Here is a 23792-nt window from a genome sequence, read left to right as displayed (position 1 = left end):
AAAGAACAACTTTTTAAGAATTACATTTATTCAAAAATGTTGTTAAAAAAATGTATACAGACAGCAAAAAAATCAACAAAATTAATACATTTACAAAATAAAACGTAGTACGACGATATCGATAACAATCCGGGCATCAATATCGCCATGGGCGATAGGCGAATAGGGTTACGACAACACGATTACGATTTAAAATTGCGTAATCGTCTTAACAAAAAATCCTTTGCTCTTCATTTCTTTGTTTTTCCTTAGTTTTTCTTTCATTTCTCATCATTCATTTTCCTCTTGTATGTATGCTCTATGCGTAATTTATGTGTAGTATACATACATATATATAAATCTGTATATAAATACATATGTATATATATATATGCATATACATATATAAGTGTGGATGTGTATATATGTAGGTATGTATGTATGTATATTAAAAAAAAAATAATATGCATAATTAGAGCTAGATTTATGTGTATGTGTGGGTCGGTGTTGTATGCATACATTGGTATATCCTATATGTAAAATCGTGATTATGCGTTCTTAACTTAGGTATAGGTATAGTGTGTGTTTGTGTGTGTGTGTGGGTGTGCTCCTTTCTGCTCGTATTATATATGTATATATGTGTGTGTCTCTGCCACCCCACTTTCTCACTTTTGTTCACCTTCTTTTCACCCACCCTCGCGCTCGCGCTCGCCCTCGCCCTTGCCCACGCCCCCACACACAATACGATAAATAATCGGGCAAATGTGAGGGTCGTCAAAGTAAGATGCATTATGCTGTGGCAGTATCTACTCCCAACCATATACATATAGTAGTATATTATATAGTATATATATATATATATCTAGTATGTATGTATATAACATGTGAGGGGAGGGTTGGGGTGGGGCTGGGGCTGGGTCTTGGGATCGGAGTGGTTTGGGAGGGGAACTAACAACATTACATATTATACTCCCCGTGTGTGAACGACTCTGAGTGGTACTGTGTGATCCTGCACTCCTGTGGAGAGCCCACCCACCCGGAGTTGTCCGCAGCTTCATCAAAAATTTCTCTACTACACAAGGCCTTACAAGGATGATGGTTTCTATGCTACATGGACTCTACTATTTATACTTTATGTGGTTGGTTTCTCATCTCTCGTTACCTCTCGTTACCTTTCTTGCTCGCTCGTTTTCTTTTCTTTCGGTGCTTCACCATTTTACAATACATACATATATATATTTCTAGTCTTTACATAGATTAAAAAAAAAAAATTATTATCTGACATATGCACGCATCCTAAATGCTTGGCTATAGCTGTGTGTGGCATTGTGGCTACATAAACATTAAATATTCATTACATACTCGTTACATACTCGCTACATACTCGTTATCGTACTCGTTATGCATAGATGTTAACACTCTTCTCCAATCTCAATTCTCCTCTCTATCTTTCTAACTCTCCTTCTCTGTCTCCTCCTCCCCGCAGAGCTGGGTAAACAATAAAAAATGATTACATGATTAATTCTTGAACCCCACTTTTAGGTTAGAAGATTCTCTCTGTGTGGGGTGTAGCTGTGGATGTGGGTGTGGGTTGCGAGTGAGGATCAATGCTTGTTTGTATGTATGTGAGTGTGTTTACGTTGCGGGATATAGTACAGGGTGATCGATGATGGGCTGGCTACACAAAAACCAGACCTCACGACAGACATTAGGCTCTACATTATGCATGTAGCAATAGTAAGCTATAGTAATAGTAATAATAGTCCATAATCAATGAATCCATAATAGCTAACAACTAATAGTTAATAGTTAATGATAATCGTAGTCATAAGCATAAGCATAATCATAAGTGGTAATCATATCGTAACCGTATTCATAATCATAATCATAATGATAATCATAATCATAATAAAACATGCTCTACGTGTACGATTCTAAAATAATTCAGTCATCAGGTAACATTGTTTTGAACACAACTACAGTAACAGAAGCTGAGGTCGCGGGCGTGCGCTGGGGCCCACGTGTGGGCGTGGCAGTGGCTGTGGCTGTGGCAGTGGCATTCCTATTATTATTACTATTGTTGTAATTCTTGTTGTTGTTGTTGTTGTTGCTGTTGGTATTGGTATTGGTATTGGTATTGTTTTGTGGTGCTGGTGTGGATGTTGTTCTTGCTGTTGTTGTTCTTGTGGTTGTGGTTCTTGTGGTTCTTGGTGGTGGTGCTAATGTTGCGTGTGATTGTTGTGTCGTCGTCGTCATCATCATTCCTGTTGCTGGCGTCGTCGACACGGCAGTCCATTGTTGTTGCTGCATTGCTGCGCGAGATGATAATGAAGTCGATGCTGATGTTGTTGTTGATGGTGATGATGATGATGATGATGATGGTGTTGCAGTTGCAGTTGCTGTAGGAGCTATCTGGGGCATGGCACTGTCCAAAAGTGGCAGCTCATCATCGGTCTGTGTGTGCATGTCGGCAGTGTGGATAGCTACTGATAGTCCACCCGTTGCTACGTCACTAGTTGTTCCCGTGCGGGTGCGGCTGCTACAGTGGCCGTTGAGCAGCCGCGCCGATGTTCGATCTGGCAACAGTATTGGACAATGTTATGGACCGCAAAGCTCACAATTGTTTCTGCTTACCATTTGCCATCTGACTTTGGCTCTGACTGTGACTCTGACTGTGACCCAGCTTGTCGCTCAACGTGGCTGTTGCTGTTGATGTTGCTGTGGCTGTAGTTGTTGCAGATGGCAATTGTATGGTTACTGACGTCGCCATGCCCGTTCCCGTTCCTGTTACCGCTCCCAATCCCATTCCCAATCCTTTTGTGGCAGTGTTGCTTGTAAAGTTGATTATCCTTCTGGGCAGTTTCTGTTGCTGTTGCTGTTGCAACGCCAGCAATTGCTGCTTCTGCTGGCGTGCAGTGGCAATCTCACTTAGATTGGCCAATGTCACCGCCGTCTTCAGCACGTGGGCAGGTGTCGGTGACGTGGGCATCGTCTTGGTCTTGGTCAATGCCGTGGCTACCGCCGTGGCAGTTGCTGGTGCTATTTCCGAGGATGTTGCGGCTGGCATGGGGCGATGTGACATTAAGGCCGTTTGTAGAATTGATGTATATTGATGCTGTTGTTGCTGTTGCTGCTGTTGTTGCTGCTGCTGTGGTTGTTGTTGCAGTTGTTTATGCTCAAGTCTTTTGCTCTCTTCTAAACTGTTGCCGCTGTGGTAGCTGCCGCTGCCGCTGCTGCTGCTGTTGTTGCTGTGGGAGTAGTCCATGGCAGTGTCGTTGGCTGTGGTCGATGATCGTGCAATCTGCTCGGCAGCCGCCGTGAGGGTGGCCAAAGTGGCCGCCGCCCCACTCAGCAGCGAAGTCTTCAGTATGGACGTGGACGTTGACGTTGAAGTTGACGTGGGGGTGGATGTTGGCCTGCCCTGCAACTGCGGCTGCTGCTGCTGCTGCTCCCTGGGGATCCCGATTTCGATCTTAATCTTGGGCAGGTCCCGCAGCTGAGCCTGTTGGGTCGTCCGGCTCCGGCTCCTGCGCCGCACTGCCGCTGCTCCTGCTGACTGCTCCTGCTGTTGCTGCTGCTGCTGCCGCTCCTGCACCGCTTCCGTAACTGCAGCCGGTGGTCCGCGTGAAGTCGGAGATGGTGCTGGGGCTGGTGCTGGAAGGTGGTTGGTGGTGGGCAGCAGGCCGTGCTCAAGCATCTGCTACCTTATGCTCGCCGAGTTGAGCACGAAGGGCACATAGAACATTTTGCTCTCGAGCAACAGGCTGGCGGCAGCCTGGATCTACAGGGGACACAGATTGGGAAGAGATGGGAGATTGGGGAGGAAGGATTAGTGGATGCTTGTCATCGAGATCGAGCGGGATCAAGAGAGTTGGAGCTCTGGAGTTGGACCTACCTCTGGTATGTGCGAGAGCAGCTCGCTGAGCCTCGCCTGGGGGTTCTGGGGCGACGAGTTCTGAAGGTAGGAGCGAAGCACCTGGATATACCGCTCCTGAATGCTTTCCAGTTCCACTTCTGCTGAGGAGGACAAGGACAAGAGGAGACGGCATGAGAACACCCTTTTGGGATGGGGGATAAGACGTGCTCACGTACCTTTGTTCAGGAGAATGTAGACCTTGAGGCAGACGTACTCCTCCATCTTGAGCTTGATGCGCCGGAACATGATCGTGATCTGGGTCATCTTGTCCACCATGTGGCCGACGTCCAGCTTCAGCTGCTCCATGGCGATGGGCTGGCCCATCAGCGTGGTCAGGCAGGTCTGCAGGGTGCTCAGATGGGAGTTGACCTCGCTCACGAATTCCGGATCGTCCTTGTGCAGGGGCTGGGCGGGCGAGGACATCGACATTGAGGTCTGCGTGGGCGTCGGCGTGGAGGCGGGTGAGCCATGACGACTTCCATGGTTGTTGGCATTGCCGACTCCGGCTCCGGCTCCGGCTGACGCTCCCGTGGCCGCTGATCCCGCTCCGGATTGGCTGGAGCGCTTGCCGTGCAGCGCTTGGTAGGCGGCCGTGGTGAGGATGAGGATCTCGTGCCACTTGTCGGTCAGCAGCTTGGTGTGGATCTCTACGGGGATCTCCAGGTAGAAGGGCAGCTTCTTCGTCCACGACACCAGCTTGTGCACTATCGAGTCGCCGATGTTGCACAGCTTCTCGCTGATCTCCGACTTGTCCTCGAGGAACTCGCTGAAGTGCGGCAGCGTGGCGATGTCCTCCATGGCGTCGCAGTCGATCAGAGTCTGGATCATGGCCAACGCGTGCTCGTACGAGATTTGTCTGTCCTTGGACGAGCTCACCGCCGAGTCCAGCCGATGGCGCAGGTGCACTATCTCGCTGGGATTGGTCAGGGCCGTCTTCAGTATGGTGCCGTTCATCAGGTGCGGCGGCAGCGATGGCTGTGCGGCTGCACCGCCCCCAGCGGGATGTTGATGGTGGTTGTGGTGCTGCTGACCCTGTCCCTGTCCTTGCTGCTGCTGCTGCCCCTGCTGCAGGGGCGAGCTAAGGGACAGATGCGGTGACGATTGCTGCTGCTGTTGCTGCTGCTGCTGCTGGGCCGGGCTGTGCATCGGCTGCGCTTGAAGCAGCTCCGACTTAAGCACGGGCCCCAGGAACATGGGCTTCATGTCCACGCCGCCGCCCATCAGCTTTGACTGTTGCTGCTGCTGCTGTTGTTGTTGTTGTTGTTGTTGCTGCTGCTGCTGTTGCTGGTGCTGATGCTGGGCCGCGGCTGCCACGGCGGCTGCCAGTTGCTGCTGCTGCGGCGAGAGCAGGTGGTGGGGCGAGAGCTGGGCCTGCAATTGCTGCTGATGCTGGTTGTGGTGGTGCTGCTGGTGGTGCTGCTGATGCTGCTGATGTTGCTGGTGCTGGTGGTGATGGTGGATGGGCGAGTGCATCTGCTGCTGCTGCTGGTGCTGCTGCTGCTGTTGCTGTTGCTGCTGTTGCTGCTGGGCGGCCTGCTGCTGCTGCTGCTTCTGATTCGTCTTCTTGTGCTTCTTGTACTTGACCTTGTACAGGTTGTAGACGGCGCCGCTGTTGCGTCCGCCTGGCATGCGGTCCTCCCGAACGGCTGCCGCAGAGGAGAGAGTAGACAAAGATTAGCAAAACACAGGCGAAAACAGGAAGGCGGAAGGAGTGGGGCCAGTGTTCCTTCCAGACAGATGGCAAAAGTTCCCTTCAGGATGTCCTAGGGAATAGGGTACTATGATTCTTCTTTCTGCGACTGACCAATCCACAGATCTAAGTATTTATCTGCATTGGATAATATTTGACACCAGCTTCGATTGTGCGGCACAAGTCGACTCAGACCAGAGATTAAGATATAGTAAGATATTACCTAAGACACAAGTCCCGAATCGATCGACAAATGAACGTGTTCGTTCGCTTCTGGCACATTTTTACACAGAATCAATAGTGAAGCAGCTGTCGTCGAGTTTCAAATGAAATGCTCTGAATCGCGCAACAGCCGCATCGGAGAGCCAGTACACGGATGGGATCATGGATGGGATCACGGATGGGATCACGGATGGAATCACGATCAAATCAAAACTGTTCGAGCTATGTCTCGAACGAAAGCAAAAGAAAGAAAGCCAAGAAAGATGTGAACAGGACATAAATCGGTCCAGGTTATCGGATATTATCGGGAAATGGGAGGGAAAAGAGAATCTCAAGCCAAAGGCTGGCAAGGAGAACAGGCTTGAATTAGGAAATTTGTGTCTCCACAAATTGAAACAGGTAGGGCTAGAAACCTGTAGATTCTGTGAACTGGAGCAGAACACACCGGAGCAATTCCCAAGTGTCTATCTATAGAAGGACTTCTCAACATTTGGGGGCAGCAAGAGTGCCCCCTCCATACACAGGATAAACCTACACATACTATAAAATCCATCCACATACGAGTGGCAGTTACTGGGATAATAATAAGATAAAGTTCGGACTTACACATACTTTGGGGATATGGTCTGAATATTGAATATCTCTTAAGGTTCTCTTTTGAGTGGGGAAGATCGGATGGAAGCGGATAGTACTCACCCTGCAGCACCATGCCCTGCTCAATGCATTTCTTAAATCGACAATACTGACAACGGTTGCGCTGTGCTTTGGTTATTTCGCAGGTGCCGTCCGCCACGCAGGTGTAGACGCGTCGGTTCTGCACCGTGCGCTTGAAGAAGCCCTTGCAGCTGTGGATTAAAAGTATGGGGAGGGTGGATTAGTCTCTGGTGGGAGTGCTGCCATCTCCTAGGCGTGGGCAAAAACTTACCCCTCGCAGGTGATGATGCCGTAGTGCAGGCCAGTGGCCTTGTCCTCGCAGATCATGCAAACCAGAGGCTGTTCGTCCTCGTCCGTGGGCTCGTGCGGCGCGTCGAGGCCCCCGCCTCGGCCGCCGGCTCCACCCGCACCCACTCCGCCCACGCCGGACGAGTTGGAGCTGCCCCACTGCTGCTGGGCGCTGAGGTTCAGCGCCTGGAGCTGTCCGGGCGGCAGCTGCGAGTAGTCGCCCGCCCACAGCCGCTCCATATTGAGGGCGTGAGGGGTGCGGAAAGGATGGGGGCGCGACCGCATGTCCTGGATGCGGCTCTGTCCGAGGGAGAGGAGCAGCTGGGCCGCCTCCTCGTTGTTCTGCGGCCCCGCGCTCGACGACCCCGACGGGGTCAAAGATCCGCTACCCGATCCACCGCCGCCGGACGAGTGGGAGGGTGTGATGGAACCTGCGGAGGGCGACGGCAGTGCCGCCTGGAGGCAGTGCTGCACCTGACTGACCACGCCGCCCTGCTGCTGCTGCTGCTGTTGATGCTGCTGCTGTTGCTGCTGTTGTTGCTGCTGCTGCTGCTGCTGCTGTTGCTGGTGGGGCGACTGTTGCTGCTGCTGCTGTTGCTGCGGATGTGGATGCGGATGGGAGTGGGGCGGTCCTTGGCCAGATGAGGGTGGCGGGGGCTCGTAGCCCCAGACCATGGTCCGGACGCCACAGCTCTCACCCATGATGACGGTAGGCGTGCCGCGCGGCGGCGTCTGCGAGGGCGTCTGGGGGGACAGCTGCGACGAGGAGGACGACGACGAGGGGTGCGGCGACGGGCACTGTACCGAGCCGCCATTGCCTCCCACTCCGCCCACGCCACCACCAACGGGACGCAGGTTTCCCAGGGGGCCGCCAATCACCTCCGGCTTAACGCCATTGATTCGCGCGTTGCTGAAGCAGACCATCCTTTGGGCGGCCACCGCCGCGGCCGCTGCTGCTCCGCCCGCGGACTGCATTAGATGGGGCAGGCCCACTGCCACCTGCTGGTGCACCTCGCTCTTCACCCGGAAGAGGATAGCCGCGTCCCGGTTGGGGTGGCGCAGGGAGAGCGACGAATGCATCAGTGCCAGCGCCTGCGGTGGCGGCTCTCTCTGCTGCTGCTGCTGGTGGTGCTGCTGTTGCTGCTGCTGCTGCTGGTGGTGCTGCATGTGCGGCGACTGCTGCTGATGGTGCGGCGAGAGGTGCCGCTGTGTTCCCGTGTGTGTTCCCGCATTCGGCTCCTTCTTCACCCGCACCAGGGAGTGGGGCGAGTGCTGCTGCTGCTGCTGCTGGTGGGGCGATTGCTGCTGCTGCTGTTGCTGGCCGAGTAGGTGATGCAGGTGGAGCTGTTGCTGCTGGGTGAGGTGCTGCATGGACTGGCTGAGCAGGTGCTGCGGACTCTGGCCCAGCTGCAGCTCCATTGGCGGGCTGTTCTTCCGCAGGGTCAGCGGCTGTGTCAGTTGCTGGTGCAGGTGGTGCGTCTGGACGATGGCCGTGGACAGCCCGTGCCCGCTGCCGCTCAGCGGTCCGTGGGAGAGCTGACCCACGCCCAGGGGCGGACTGGCCCGGCTCAAATGCTGCTGGGAGGAGCTGATTGACGAGGAAGATTCGCGATCCCGATCCCGATCCCGGTCTCTATCCCGCTCTCGCTCTCGCTCCCGTTCTCTGTCTCTGTCTCGATCCCTGTCTCGTTCCCTCTCCCTCTCCCTCTCCCGCTCCCGCTCTCGTTGTGTATTGGAGGTGGAGGAGGGGGAACCAGGTGGCGGTGGCTCCGACTTGATTCGTGACGGGGTGACCAGCACCGTCACATGCCCGGCCGCTGCCGCCGCAGCCGCAGCCGCCGCTGTCGCTGCTGTCGCTGCCGCCTTGCTCTCCTGCTCCCTCTCGCGCTCCCGCTGCTGATGGAAGGCGAGCATCTTGGTGGAGACGGTGAGCAGGCGCTCCTCCTTGACGGATCGGATCACGCTCAGATTGACCTCGCCCGGGCTCTGCTTGCTGCTGGCTGAGGAGGCGGTGGCGGTGCCGGAGGAGAAAGTGGAGGTGGAGGACGAGAGGACACCGTTGGTGGGTCCGGTGTGGGGGCGCTGTCCCGTTGTCGTCGAGGGCTTCTCCTCCAGGGAGTCGGGCGAGGCACGACTGCTGCCACCGCCATTGCTCGAACTGGATGCCCCGCCCCCGTTGTTATGCGGCGGCGTTGGGGTGGCCCGCGTCCCAGCGCCCCCTCCGTTGGCTGATCCTCCGCTGGGTGCTCCTGCAGTGCCCCCCGCTTCCGACGAGGGCGGGCTGCTGGATCGCGCCTGGTGCTCCGTAGGCGGCGGTGACATCGCCGAGGAGGCGGCCGCCGTCGTCACCGCGCTGCTGGAGGAGTGAATCTCTGAGTGCTCCTTTTTGATACTTGCTCCGGAGCCGGCTGCCTGGCCGGCCTTGGATGTGATGGTGATGGTGCTGCTGCTGGGGCAGGAGGCGGACAGCGAGGATGACGAAGATGTGGCGGAGGAGGAGGACGTCGACGACAGCGATGATGTGGAGGAGGAAGCCACCGCCGATATGGACGTGGACACGGAGTGAGCTGCCGATGCCGCTGTTGTTCCGCCTCCGCCTCCAGATCCCGTTCCCGTTCCCGCTCCCGCTGACGCTGACGCCGCTGCCAGGGACACGGACACCGCCACCGACGCGGCCGAGGCCGACGTCGTGAGTGGCAGGGGCAGGGGCAGGGCCATGGGCAGCGGAAGGCTCAGTGGCAGCGGCAGTGGCAGCGGCAGGGCTAGGGGAAGCGCGCCGGCTGAGCCGCTGTCGCAGAGCTTCGGGGACATCGGCGCCAGGAGGTCCGGCGACGAGGTCGATGTGTCCGCAATGGACTCTCCGTCACTGCTGCATCTCGAATCGATTTTCCGGCGTTTGAGTTTGAGGTCTTGAAAAAGGCTCATTTTATCGAGCTCGCTGTACGGGCCACGGCTCAGTGTCATAATTCCTGTTCGGTGTTCGATGGCGGCGGGGGAAAGGAGGGCGGAAATGGGAAGAGAAGACACGAAATTAGTTGGGGACTCAAGCTGAGATCGGTTCAGGGTCTGGACTCTGGGCTCTGGAGCACCAGACTTAGGCTTACACTTAGGCTTAGGCTAGGGGGAGATTCCACTGGAGGCCCGGTCCCGATTGGACCGATATTGGATCGTATAATCATATGCATTTATGTACATATAGGAATGTATATAACTTTACTCCAAGGTTGTGTTTAAATCAATTCTATGTTATATATTAAAACGTAGAAAACGCATCCTCCAATCCCATCTCTCTTGTTTATACCCGATACTCAAAATGAGTATTGGGGTATATTAGATTTGTGGTAAAAGTGGATGTGTGTAACGTCCAGAAGGAATCGTTTCCGACCCCATAAAGTATATATATGCTTGATCAGCATCAATAGCCGAGTCGATTGAGCCCTGTCTGTCTGTCCGTCCCCTTCAGCGCCTAGTGCTCAAAGACTATAAGAGCTAGAGCAACGATGTTTTGGATCCAGACTTCTGTGATATGTCACTGCTACAAAAATATTTCAAAACTTCGCCCCGCCCACTTCCGCCCCCACAAAGGACGAAAATCTGTGGCATCCAAAATTTTAAAGATATGTGAAAACCAAAAGCGTAGAATTGTAGAGAATGACCATATCTTTAAGACTGCGGAATCTGAATTGGATCGTATTATTATTATAGCCAGCATCAAGAAAACAATATCATTTTTTCTCGCCCTGTCTCTCTCTAACACTCACGTAGCATAGGCGGCTTTGCTTAGAGTAAAACATTAGCGCCTAGATCTCAGAGACTACAAAAGCTAGAGCAACCAAATTTGGTATCCACACTCCTAATATATCGGACCGAGACGAGTTTGTTTCAAAATTTCGCCACACCCCCTTCCGCCCCCGCAAAGGACGAAAATCTGGGGATATTCAAAAATCTCAGAGACTATTAAGGCTAGAGTAACCAAATTTGGTATCCGCACTCCTGTTAGATCTTACTATAAAACGTGTATCTCAAAATTTCGCCCCACCCCCTTCCGCCCACACAAAAGACGAAAATCTGTTGCATCCACAATATTGCACATTCGAGAAAACTAAAAACGCAGAATCATAGATAATGACCATATCTATCAGATTGCTGAATCTGGTTTAGATCGGATCATTTTTGTCTCTCTCGCACGCACTCTTTGTCGTGTCGTTTAATATTAGCGGCGTCTGCCGGAGGAGAGCCATACTGACTTAGTATCGGGTATAACCGTAGAGTTGCGGTGTCCGCAGCAACTCACAACGTTCCCCCTCGTTATATCTGATATTAATATTATTCAATGATCTCTCTCAAAGGTGCGCTGCACAAATGACGCATAAGTGAACGGACACAATGGCACGAACAGCGATCATTCGCCTCGAGCGAAGATATTCCCAAATGATGAGATTCCATATCGGATTTAATAGAGGTCATTTTTAAAACATACTCGTATATTTCTGGCTCTTTTCTTCGTCCTGTTTCTAGCTGTGGACCTGAGCCAAAAGTAACGATTGTGTGGAGTTCTATCCAAGTTAAAACCAGGAACGGACAATCTATAATATTACAGGTAGAAATTGAAACAAGTGCAACAATATCCCCAGCTACTCATAGAAATTCCTTTAATTGTATGATATTTTCCCTGATCCTTGTAAGGCGCCCAAAGAGGGCGAAGCCTCTCGAAACCATATCCACATCCATATCAATCTTTCATGCAGATCACATGCATATGCATAAGTTCGCATTTTTATTTGTTGCGGAAGTTTCTATTTTGTGGTTTCTGTGCGATGTTGATGGAATATAAACAAATAACATAAATTTGCATTTACTTCCCTTCCACAGAGCGCACAGATACAGATCCAAAACAAAAAACATAAAAAAGAACAGATGATGATGGTTGGGGCCCGAACAGGTGACGGATCGGACAAAGCGCGAGCTTCCAAGTGCAGAACTGGTTAGGACAAGATTCGCCGACTCCGATTCGCCGCGCAAATCAACTTGAGAGATCGGCACTTGATCGGTCTGGGCCAGTTCCCAGCCAAGGGGTCGAGCCTCTTCGTCTGATATCAGGGAACGCAGCGATCCAGAGATTATAACACAACGATCTGGAGTTCGATCTGGAGCTGGATTAGGAGTCGGAGTTGGTGTGGCACTTGTACAGAAATTCTGTCCCTCCCAGTCTCACACTCACCGACGCACACACTCCGGTCGCTTTGGTCGGTCACTGGTGCGTTGGCCCAGCAACGACATTTCCATCTCTCTCCCGTCCCGCCTCCCGTCTCCCGTACGGGTGCGTGCCTGTGTGCGCATTGCGCGTGTATCTATCTAATGGCGATTTCTTCACGCACACTCAGAACTTCGGCTCCAAATGCCCCCCACACACGAACGGCGATCGGCACTCGGCACTCGGCTCTCTCTCTCTCTCTCTGTCTGTCTGTCTGTCTGTCTGCCCGAACGCGTCGGCTCAGTCGATGACGACCGACGACCGACGACTGGGGAACGACTACAATGTCGTTTGTGTGTGTATTTTTAAAATTTGACCTATTTTCATTATCAAGCGCAAGATTATTCTAAACAATAAAACCATGCGTGCCTCTCTATGTATATCTTTCGTCAGTGTAGGCGCGTGGAGCCCACATATACATGTTATATGTATCTGTATCTGTATCTGTATCTGTATCTGTGTGTATTTGGAGACATGCATATGGAAAACAGATATATGTAGATATGGATATTCCCCCGTACAATCTTTGTTGTGTACCTGTTCCAGCTGAAGATCCACAGATCAACAGAAACTGCATTCTTATAAGGCAGGCAAGCAGGCAGGGAGGCAGACAGGCAGTGTACAATATATGTACATATGGTACAAAGTTCTGTTCTGGTCTCTGGGATCACATCACAAAAGTTTCAAGTGCATTGGTAAAAAGAAAGTTAAGAACGACAGAAATAAACCCACAATGGCTACCATAAATCCGTTTCTTTATGGGAAATTGTGCCCCCTATCGGAGTATTCCGAGTACGAGAGAAATGATGAGATAATAATGTTCAAGGGGGGGAGGAATGCCCCGATTCAAAACGCACGAGTATCAAGTAGTTCGTGAACTTTCGATATGCATTCAATTGGAGTACTCCTATTGCATATACGAGTATTGTGTGTGTATACATATATGGCAGACAATAAGTTTTTAATAAATATTTGCTTTGCTTAGTTGTTAGATAGTATATTTAGTCGATATTCCATAGATGGAACTGGGAAAGCGGGCTTAGGGAGAGTCCAATGAAAATTCAATTTAATTACAATTATCAGACTCCTAAGCGGCTCTCTTGCCCCACTTCCATCTCTGAAACTCTTAGCAGTAAGGGGGGAAGGGGGGATTGGGGGTCTGGCGTGTGGTATGTCTACGGTTAGTGGTATTCTTTTGGTTTTGGGATATATTGTAGTCACAAAATTACCTATGGATGTCATTGTAATTTGGTTTGTTCTTGTCTTTGCCAATTTCTCAAATTTGGATAAAAACAAAAAATTCTCTTCTTTGCCGATTGGTTTTGTTTTCTTGTTGGTGTTTCTTTTCTTTTGCATTTGTGTGTTGCTGCTGCTTTTGCTTTTGCTTTTGCTTTTGCCTTTGCTTGTTGTGTGTGTGTTTTGGTTTCTTGTTTTTTGTTTTGTTTTTGTTTCTGTTTTTGTTTTTGGTATTATTGTGACTGCAGGTTCAGGAAGCATCTAGACTGCCGCTGGCCGCTGCCTTGGGGCAGGGCAGGGTCCAGGCCACATGCATTTCCTACAGGGTGGTGGTTGTGGTGGTGGTGGTGCGGGGGGTGGTTGTGGTTGCCAATTTGTTCACGTTTTTTTTTTTTCACTTTTGGATTTTGAAATTTTGATCAATTTTCGGGTTTGTTTTCTTATTTTGTTCTGTTTGATTTGTTTGACTAGAATTTTGTGGTAGAGGGTAGAGGGAATTAGATGAGAGGCTGTGCTTGAGGGTGTGGGCGAGTGAGGGGGTGGTTGGTTGGGCGACTGAGTGGCTGGGTGGTTGGGTGGTTGGGTGGTTCAAGAGGGATCAGATCACCATACGCTTTATGATTACGGGTGTGGGATGATGCGAAGAAAGAATATTGTACAATATATGGTAAAACAATACTAACGGCAAATGGGCGGCATACGAGACTTTTTCTTATAATAGTTATTGTAATTGTTGTAATGAATATTGTTGTTGTTGTTGCTATTATTGTTATTATTATTATTGATGCTGTTGCTGCTGCTATTATTATTATTATTATTATTATTATTGTTGTTGTTGTTGCTGCTTATTGTATTATTATTGTTGTTGCTGTTGCTGTTGTTATTGTGGGAATTGCACTTGTTGCACTTGCTCGGATGGCACGCATTCATGACCAAAGATGGAGAAGCTGTTGGTGTCACTGCGGATGGTGTGGCTGCTGTTGGTGTTGCTGTTGCTGCTGCTGCTGATGTTGTTGTTGTTGCTATTGCCGATGTTGTTGCTGCTGCTGTTGGTGAAATAGATGTTGCTGTCGTAGAGTCATTCTCCGGCTGCTGCTGCTCGGTTTTGACCATCGACAGCTCCGCCGGAGATGCAGAGCCCGAGCCCGAGCCCGAGCCCGAGCCAGAACCAGAACCCGAACCGGAGGCTGCGGCATTATCGCTGCCCTTGTCGCCGCCCTCGCCATGATGATGGTAGTGATGATGGTGGTGGTGGTAATGGTGGTGATGGTGATCGTTCGGAAACGCTTCTTGTTCATTGCTATTTCCGCCTTGCAAACCGGAATCATCGCAGGCGTCTGCCAAGTCGACGGCGCCGCTAACAGCGCTGTTATTGTTGCTGTTACTGTTACTGTTACTGTTAATGCTACTGCCGCTGTTGCTGTTGCTGCGGGCACTGTTGGTGTTGGTGTTGGTGCCGCTGCCGCTGCCGCTGCCGTTGTTGTTATTATTGTTTTTGCTGTTGCTGTTATTAAGTGTGGCATGGGGCAGTGTGCCGTTGCTGCTGCTGCTGATGGTGCACTTCTTCAGCAGCGTCTTGGTCAACGGCGTCTTGATGATGATTAGCTTGTTGTTGTCCAGAAGCACATCCTTGACGGAGGGGTCATCGATGTCGTTGTTGTCGCTGCTTCCATCGTTGTTGTGGTCATCGCCGCTGCCGCTGTTGTGGCTGTTGCTTTTGTTGCTGTTGCTGCTGTGGTTGTTGTTGCTGTTGATGTTGCTGTTGCTGTGATTGTGTCCGGCATGTCGACTGCCGTTGACCAGGTTCCTCGGATCCTCGTGACCATTTAGCCGGACCTCGCCGCTCCCACTTCCACTACCACTCCCAGCCACGCAGAGGCACGAGTCGAGTGCATCTGCAGCTGCGGCTGCGCTAACCGCCGTCTCTGCTGCTGCTGCTGATGCTGCTGGGGTGCCACAGTCCTCCGTTGCAACGTCGGCGGAAGCAGCAGCAGCAACAGTTGGTGTCGGCCCACTGGCCTGCGGCTCGAGGATCAGCGGCTGGTTGGTGGCGCTCATTTGGTGGTGTCTTGTGGGTAGATCCTAGATCCTAGATCCCAGGTGGGCAGATGCAGGTTAACCGTTGCGATTGCTCTGGCCATGCTGGCTTCCCGGCTGCTTCCAGCTGCCCATCCTTCCAGGGCTTCCAGTGGATGTGTTATCCGCAGTACGTTATTCCTAGTCCGATATCCGATATCCGATATCTTTTTTGGAATCACAGTAGCAGTAAATGTTTTTCTTTGCGATTTTTGTTTCCGATTATTTTTATTGGTTTTTACTGCACTCTGCCCTCTGCCCTCTCGTTGCTCTTCGATTATTGTTGAATCAAAAACAACACACAGATAAAAAAAGTGATTATAGGATATGCTTGGGGTCTGGGTCCTATCCCGTTTCTTCGTCTGCGTCCATTGCCAATGAGAAACAGAAACCACTCAAAAAAAAAAAACAAACAAACGATATCGATATCGATGTTGATGTCGATATCGATAGATGTGGAACAGAACGGAATGGATCGAATGGGATTGGAATGGATCGGAACAGAACCGTTTGAATTGGACTGGATCGCCGGGCACTTCCGTTTTGTCCTTGAGAAATGAGACTGGATATGGGATATGGGATATGTGAGTGTGTGTGTGTGTGTCTGTCTCTGGGTCCGTGCGTGTGTGTGTGTGTGTGTATGCGGGGGACGGGGTAGGGATGTCTTCGGGGTCGGGTCGGGTAGGGTCGAGGGTCAGACTAATGGGACATACCACTCTTGGCTCAACTCTTGCCTCTATATACTTTACATACGAGTACGCATAAAACTCTCGATTTTGATTTCGATTTCGAATTCGAATTCAGTTTCAATTTCAAACTTCAGTTACAATATCCAAAAAAAATATATATATCTGTATGTATATCCATTTATGCATTTGCAACAGAAACAAAAAACGTTCTTGTTCCGGGGATCTCGAAACCGTAACCGTAACCGTAACCGTAACCGTAGCCGTAACTTGTGAAGAGATCAGATCGGAATACACATGTGTCCGTTAGCCGAGAACCGTTACCGCTGCTGGGACCGGGCAACGCAATCCGTTGAGGCGCCAAATCGAATCGAATCGAAACTAAAACTTAAACACGGAACGGAACCCGTCCAAGTCCGACCCGGAGTCGGATTTGAATTCGGATTTAAGTTTGGAGTCGAAGTCGGAGTCGGAGTCAGAGTCAGAGTCGAAGCTCGGAGTCGAAGCTTGCAATCTCTTCCGTGTGGCGACGACGACGACGACAACGACGACAGCGGCAGCCGTTGCTGTTGCTGGGCTGTTGCTGGGCTGATGTTGTTGTTGTTGTTGTTGTTGTTAGTGTTGCTCTGGGATGTTGCTCTCCGCGGCCAACGTGCGTGCATGCGAACGAAATAAAGTGAAATGAAAGGAGTAAGCGAGCGAAAGAAAGCAGCAGCCACAAAAGCGCTGCCACTGCCACTGTCGCGGTCGTCGTCGTCGTCGTCGTTGCCGTCGTTGCCGTCGTTGCTGCTGCCAGCAACAGCAACAGCAGCAACAGACACAGCGCCAAGCTATGCCAGCGCAGGCGTAGACGTTGCCGCCACACTCACTCCCCTCCCCACACTCTCTCCCTCGCCCTCGCCCTCTCTCACTCTCACTCCCCCTGGCCCACTCACTCACTCACTCTATCTCCCTTTCTCTGTCTCTCTCTGTCTGCCCATCGCCGGCGGTACTCCCCAAGCTCCATCAAAACTATTTCTACCGAAGTCGCTGCCAGCGATCGGCGCGCAGGCCAGACATTAGAAGCTCGGCAGAGCAGTGCCAGAGTGGAGCAGAGCCATAGACATAGACATAGACCAGCGGCAGCGCAGCTGGCGGCACCGAGCAGAGCAGCGGCGCTGACTGCAAACGAAAATGAAAACCAATAGACAAAAAGTAAAAAAGCACAGCAAATACAACAAAAGCAAGCGCACGTCAACACCAACACACAGACACACAAGCACACAAGCACAGAGGAATAGGCAGAGGCAGAGGCAGAAGCAGAGGCATAGGCATCGGCACGAGAGCATACGAACATACTTAGCCGAACCGAACGACGTCGACGTCATAGTTATGCTTTCGGGCAGGCAGGCAGCCAGGCAGCCAGGCAGCAGCTCTCTCTTTCTCTCCCGCCAGCTTGGGGCTCTAACAGTTGCATGTTTGTTTGACTGCCCCTTGCACTGCCTGCCTGCCCGCCTGCCTGCCACCAGCCTGCCTCCCTCCCCCGCACCTATCCGCTGGAGTTCATTGGAATGGCAACGGGCGAAATGTGCCAACATAGAACAGAGAAATTCTATCACCGAGAAGACTTCTCTCCGCACTCCCTCCCCACTGTCCCCCCCCTCATGGTGCACCACATACACACACACATATGTAAGTATTGCATTCAAATTAGAATTTGAGCAGAGCAACATACATACATATGTATATGTACATATGTATGTATGCATGTTGCATGGCCATATGCATATGTTTCCTTGTCTGTGTTCGTGCTGTGTGGACGTTGACCGGCTAAGACAGAGACGGGGGAGGCAAGAGGGGGGCAAGGAGGAAGCGCACTCGCTGAAAGCTTCTTTCTGCCCCCTAAAAAGCTTCTTTTCCCCACCCATTTTGCCCCTGCATCCATCCATCCCCCCTTGCCGCCCCCCCTCCAACAGCCTTGTGTCAAAACTGTGCCACAAGCTGCCATTGCACTCGCATTGGATGACGAGAGGGGGCTAGGAAGAAGGAGAGGATGCCGTATGGGGGAGGAGGAGAGCTTTGGCGAGAGGGAGAGTGCTGCAACACTAGCAGCAGCAGCAGCAGCAGCAGCAGCAGCAGCACCATAGATTGTTGCTTCCTACTCTCCCACTCTGCACACTCTCTCTCTCCCTCTCCCTCTCTCACCCACTCTGTGCTCTCTCTCTGTCTTGTAAGCTGCCCCAAAAGGGAGTTCAGATCGAAAGTTCTATGATCACGCCGCAAAGACAGTCCCTGAGGCAGGATGGGTGTGTGGGTGGCATGCAGAGGTAAAAGTTAATTGGAATTAGAGCAACAATTGCAACAATAGTTTAACAATGGGCAATGGCAAGGCGATTGCGCAACGCAGAGCCGAGCCGAGCCGAGCCGAGCAGAGCAGAGCAAGTGGAGCGAGCGGTCAGTGGACAGTGGAGACAATCGCCAATGCCATGGAATGGTCGAATACGACAAAAGAAATTGGCACTCTTTGCCAGCTCTAGGGTCCGGGGACCCTAGTGGGTTGTACCCTCACAAAACTCAAAGTTATAGAAGACGAAACATTACAGAAAACTAGACTATTTCCCATCATCGGCATTGCACTGGAACATACAATATGTATGCATATACTGTCCTATCCATACGAATATATACACTGCTATGGGAATGATCAGTCGAGAGGCAGGGATCAGTGAAATGTACTTCGGGCACATCATAGTCGTACTCCAGAGTCGATGGTTCTGTGAGTGTATCAGAAGCTTCGGCCCTTTCTTGCGGTCTTGTGATGTTGCGGTCGATTTTGTTGCTATCAATTCGTTCGTTGACCATTGTCCGCAAGCACTTTCGATTTCAAATCACATTGCAAATGCTGTTAGCAGCAGCAGCAACAACAACAACAGTAACAGCATACAGCAATAATTGTTTGGCGCACATTTCATTTCCTTATTGCTCACTGACATTTTACTTCACACACACACACACACACACACACACACACACACACACACACACACACACATACGCAATGCATAACGTAAATGGCTTACGACTTTATAATGAGCAACAACAACAAAAACAACAACAACAACAACAAGAGTCGCAGTAGCAGCAATCAAGACGTCGCCGTCACCGTCACCGTCGCAGAGCCGCAGCAGAGGGTTGGCTTTGGGGTTGCCCCGCAAAATGTTTTTGCTTTGCTGTAAGTTGTAATGCCAGGAAGCCTTTTGCTCAAAGCTTGTCTCTACCTCTCCCACTCTCCCTCTCTCGCTCTCGCTGTCTCTCTCTCTCTCTATGTTGCTTGGTGCCAAAGTGAAAGTTGTACGTTTCGGTGGTGGGAAGGCGGGAAGGGGGGGGGGCTGGGATTCTGATCGCAGAGCAGAGCGAGAGCCAGAGAGAGATGGCATGCGGAAATATCGTACTCGTACGAGTATGCAACTTGCAGTTTGGCTGTGCCACAGAGACCGATCTCGAGAGCGTACTCTCCCTCTCTCCCTCTCTTCCTCTCTTCCTCTCTCTGAGCGAGAGAGATCGCTGAGAGCGCTTGGGGTACTCACCGGACCACAGTGCCGGGCCAGGCATCGCTGCAGCTGGAGTCTGGCGTGACGTCGTTGGGGAGCTGCTCCTTGGGGCCTGTGCTTTTGGGTTGCGCGCGATTGTGGGATGCACTGCCGTTCTTCGCTTCTTCGGTTCTTCACTGGCACTTTACTTTACTCGATATCAACCTGAATCTGGATCTGAATCTCTTCACGCACACTCTCTTTTAAGAACACTGGAAAAAAATGCATGCCGCGTCTACTCTCCGTATTTGTTGTTCCGTATTTGGCCAATTTTGTATCTTTTTTGCGTTACAGTGCCGCGCGGGGGCTGCGCCTCCGAGCCACAATTCGAACTGAAGTTGGAGCCGAGGCTGGAGCCAAAACAAAGCCCAGGCAGAGGCACGTTGGCAGCGTTGGCAGCGGACAGTGGACAGCGGACAGCAGACGGCGCTGCACTTGTGCTCCCTCCCCCGTCTGTCGGCCCCTCTCTTTGGTATAATTTGGTTGTTTTTTTTTTTCCTTTTTTTTTTAGCTTTTTTCTGTTTTGATTTATATTTTTTGGTTTTTAACAATTGTCGTGGGCTTTTGTTCGAACGTTACTCATACGCCGTGTTGTGCACTTTTCATTTATGGCAAGTTCTAGTCGCGCTCGCTCGCTCGCTGCTGCTGCTCGGTGCTCGGTGCTGCTGCTGTGGCTGGCGGCTGCTTCTTGCACGGCGGTCTGGCGGATATAACGGAAATGTGCAACTGGCAGCCACCAAAACAGCCGCAAAGCAAAATTGTCAAAGCAGCACCACACACACAAACACACACACACACGCAGGGAGAGAGAGAGACCACGGAGAGACTCAAAGAGAGAGAGATACCAGCAGCAGCAGCAGCAGCAGCAGCAGCAGCAGCAACAAGAGCAGCAGCAGCAGCAGCAGCAGAAGAAGCAAAAGCAAAAGCAAAATAAACAGAAATCGAAAACGAAGTCAGTCGCTGCACAACGTCTTTGTGGGTTTTCCTTACTGCCATTTGTTGTTGTTGTTGTTGTTGTTCTTGTTGTTCTTGTTTTTGCTGCTGCTGCTCTAACGCTGCTGCTGTTGATGTTGGTGCAGCAGCTGCGCTGCTCTTGGCCGACGACGTTGTCGAATGGGGCTTCTAACTGGCATCAAGTGCACATGGCAGTAGCAGCGCTGCAACAGCAATGCTCTCTCTCTCTCTCCCGTCAGCTGCACTCTCTCGAACGCTGTAAGCTCTCTCTCTCTCTCTCTCTCTCTCGCTGTGGGTCTGCTTGCATCATAGGCTCTCCCTCGCCCTCGCGCCTGTTTTTTTGCAGTAGCGGTTGCTTAATCAAAAAATATGCCGCCCGCCTTTCACGCCCCCTCCCCCCACCCCCAAAAAAAAGAGAAAAGCTAACACCCCGTCCCAAAAGCACAGGGGCTGGGCTGGGCTGGGCAGGGCAGGGCAGGGCAGGGCAGGGCAGGGGTTGGGGTTGCAGACGCATGCAGCCACCGAGTCAACCAACTTTAGAAGGTCATGTGGACTTAGTGCAGCCGAATATCCTTGGCTGATATTGGAACAGTATATAGAAGCATGCACACAATGCGAGTACATACATACATACATACATGCCAAACGTACATATGTACGTGCGAGTGTATCTGTACATACATACATACATACATATATACATGTGCACATGCAGTTTTGTTTGTTTATTTGCTTGGCATTCGCGCGTTGCGTGCACTTTTCGTGCATTTCTGTTTTTTTGTTTCTTTTTTTTCAGGAATCGACTCGGGGCCGGTGCGACCCCTCACCGCCAAGTGGGCAGTGGGTGGCAGTGGGGACCTCCCGCCTCTAGTCGTTATGGTCACCATATGGCCATATGCAGAGGAGTAAACTAGAAGGAAAGGCATCAGCCGATCGTCCTTTCTGTGTGTGTTTCGATGATTATACGCGATCCGTTCTAGTACCCCTGTTCACCGCACAAAATGTCCCATAAGCGAACGGGCACAAGCAGAAACCCAGTGGAGAGCCAAAGGACTCATGATTGCGATTATTCTACGATTCTGAAAGTTGTATGCTGTTGATTCCGATCAGCAGCAATTATATGTTATATTCTGGGTGGCGAATAGTGGAAGTATCCCCAACATCACTTGAATGTCGATTCAGTAATGCCATATAGATTTGCATAGGTCAGGATTTCGAAACTCTACGCAAATTACGTATACGTGCTACCTACTGGAAAAGCCAAGGCCAAGGAAACGAACAAAAGCCACTCAAAATATCGATTAGAACATATACAAATATTAAAATATTCTAAAACTCAAATAAGTCTACACATATGCAGGAAATAGCCTGAAGTTTTGGCAGCGAAAGATTGAAGATTCCTCTACAATACCATACCATACCATACCATCCCATAGGTACCATGGTTTCGTATACGTAGATCGAAAGTTGCAATACATCTATGCATTGAGTGCACACATAAATATGTGGCGTACGTGTGTGTGTGTGTGTGTGTGTGTGTGTGTGTGTGTGTGTGTGTAGAGACAAGTTATACTCTAATTGCCAGTCGTGAGGTTCAACAACTTTCACACAAAAATCCTTGAACGCCATTTGCATAAAACCCCAACGGCAGGCTGAACGCTGAAGCAAACAACAAGATTACGTATACGCCACCATTGCAACAGACGTAAGAGTGGGGGAGGTAGGAGGGAGGAGGGAGGAGGGGAGTGGTAAGTGGTAAGTGGGAGAGAGATGCGGATAGAGGAAGACAGAGACAAGGCTAGGCAGGGCTGTAGAGCGGTTATTTTCTTGTTGTCGTTGCATTTGGCAGAATGTGGTAGAAAAAGCCAACAACAACGACCAAATTGGGGCCAAAAAATATTGTTTTAATTTCATATTTATTTGTTTTTTGTTTTTATTATATTTTTATGGGTATTTTTTATTTATTTTGTTTCTGTGGATTTTTTATGTGGCCAAACATATTGTCGAATCGAATGTCAAGTGAACAGAAAAGAGAGCAGCAGAGCAGCAGAGCAGCAGAGAGCAGAGCACAGAGAGCAGAGACCAGAGAACAGAGAAGTTCATGAGAAGCCCAAAAGAAGCGAGAACGAGAGAAAGAAACAGTGACAGAGCAAGAGGAAGAGAGATATGGAGAAGTCTGTCCGGAAAAGTGCAAAATGCTGACAATCTGTTGTTGTTGCTGTTGTTTTTTTCTGTTTTACTGGCATTATGTTTCTGGGTCACCCATACACACATCATATATTTCACATTTCACATACATACACATATACATAAGCACATAATACATATTCGAACTTTTTGGTGCATCTGTAGGGGCGCCCAGAAGCGGCTCGAACTTGGCGCGAGCCCACAGCCCCACCCCCCCCACTGGTACACCTGTGGAGTGGGTGGGGGCGATGGAAGGGTAACCTAACCATAAATCTAGTCCGTATCAATTCTCACCTACTGGAATCGTGACGGCACGCGTGACGCGTGACCCGTGACCCATGGCACTTACCTTATAAAACGAAAGTCCAACGCTGCAAAAGAAATGCCCGCGTCATTCCCTCTTAGAACTGAAATTGGAAAGAATATCGATATTGTGTCATCAGATATTGAATTGATAATGAAATAATAAATTAGTCTAGCATTTTTATACAGGTTTTTGTTAGATTTTAGTCTCTTAAGAACCATAGGATCCACTAAAATAATCGATTAACGGACTTATGCTATGGAACATTCATATCTGGATATATCTGGATAACAATCGAATCGGGATACAAATTATCAAACGATGAACGCTTTGAAGAAGTACACACAAACGATGCCAATCCAATCGATAGTCGATTGAGCATACTCTGAAGTTATCGACTTATCGATGGCATAATCACGAGGCTTCGCCGCAAATATGCCCAAAGTATAGCAAGTTCGATGGCTTGTTCCAGTTTCGATTCGTTGTGGCTTCGTTGGGGCTGATACGACTAGTGTTGCATAATACAGATATTCTATATAGTCCACAGACCATCCATTCTTCCATTTCAATTTCCCATTTGGGTGAGCATTTGTCGGTCAAGTGAAGTGTTTTGTTCTGTTCTGTTCTATTCTTTTCTTTTCGATGTGGGACTAAATGCACACCGTTATCTCGGATTTCCCCCAAGCGTGGAGGGGGGACGGGGGGAGCAACAGGGCTGCTCGAATTTCCTCAACGACCCCTCTGGCCCTTGCTCTGCTGCGCTTTTTCAAATTCTCA

The 23792-nt window shown here is 50.5% G+C and overlaps 1 protein-coding gene across 1 annotated transcript; it reads right to left on the bottom strand.

Annotated features, from left to right (window-relative positions):
* Positions 1-10: 10 nt before the first annotated feature.
* LOC108163887 (hormone receptor 4) lies at positions 11-20393 on the bottom strand. Its single transcript, XM_033397711.1, is given in 7 exon segments — positions 11-2555; positions 2614-3760; positions 3875-3996; positions 4072-5541; positions 6504-6652; positions 6733-9718; positions 19568-20393. Coding segments are annotated over 7 exon segments (6531 nt in total). The 5' UTR covers positions 19593-20393; the 3' UTR covers positions 11-1923.
* Positions 20394-23792: the final 3399 nt, after the last annotated feature.

The sequence above is a fragment of the Drosophila miranda genome, chromosome XL (genome assembly GCF_003369915.1).
Source record: "Drosophila miranda strain MSH22 chromosome XL, D.miranda_PacBio2.1, whole genome shotgun sequence".
Taxonomy (NCBI): Eukaryota; Metazoa; Arthropoda; class Insecta; order Diptera; family Drosophilidae; genus Drosophila; species Drosophila miranda.
The sequence above is the reverse complement of the archived record's forward strand: the minus strand, read 5'-3'. Positions and strand labels throughout refer to the sequence as shown.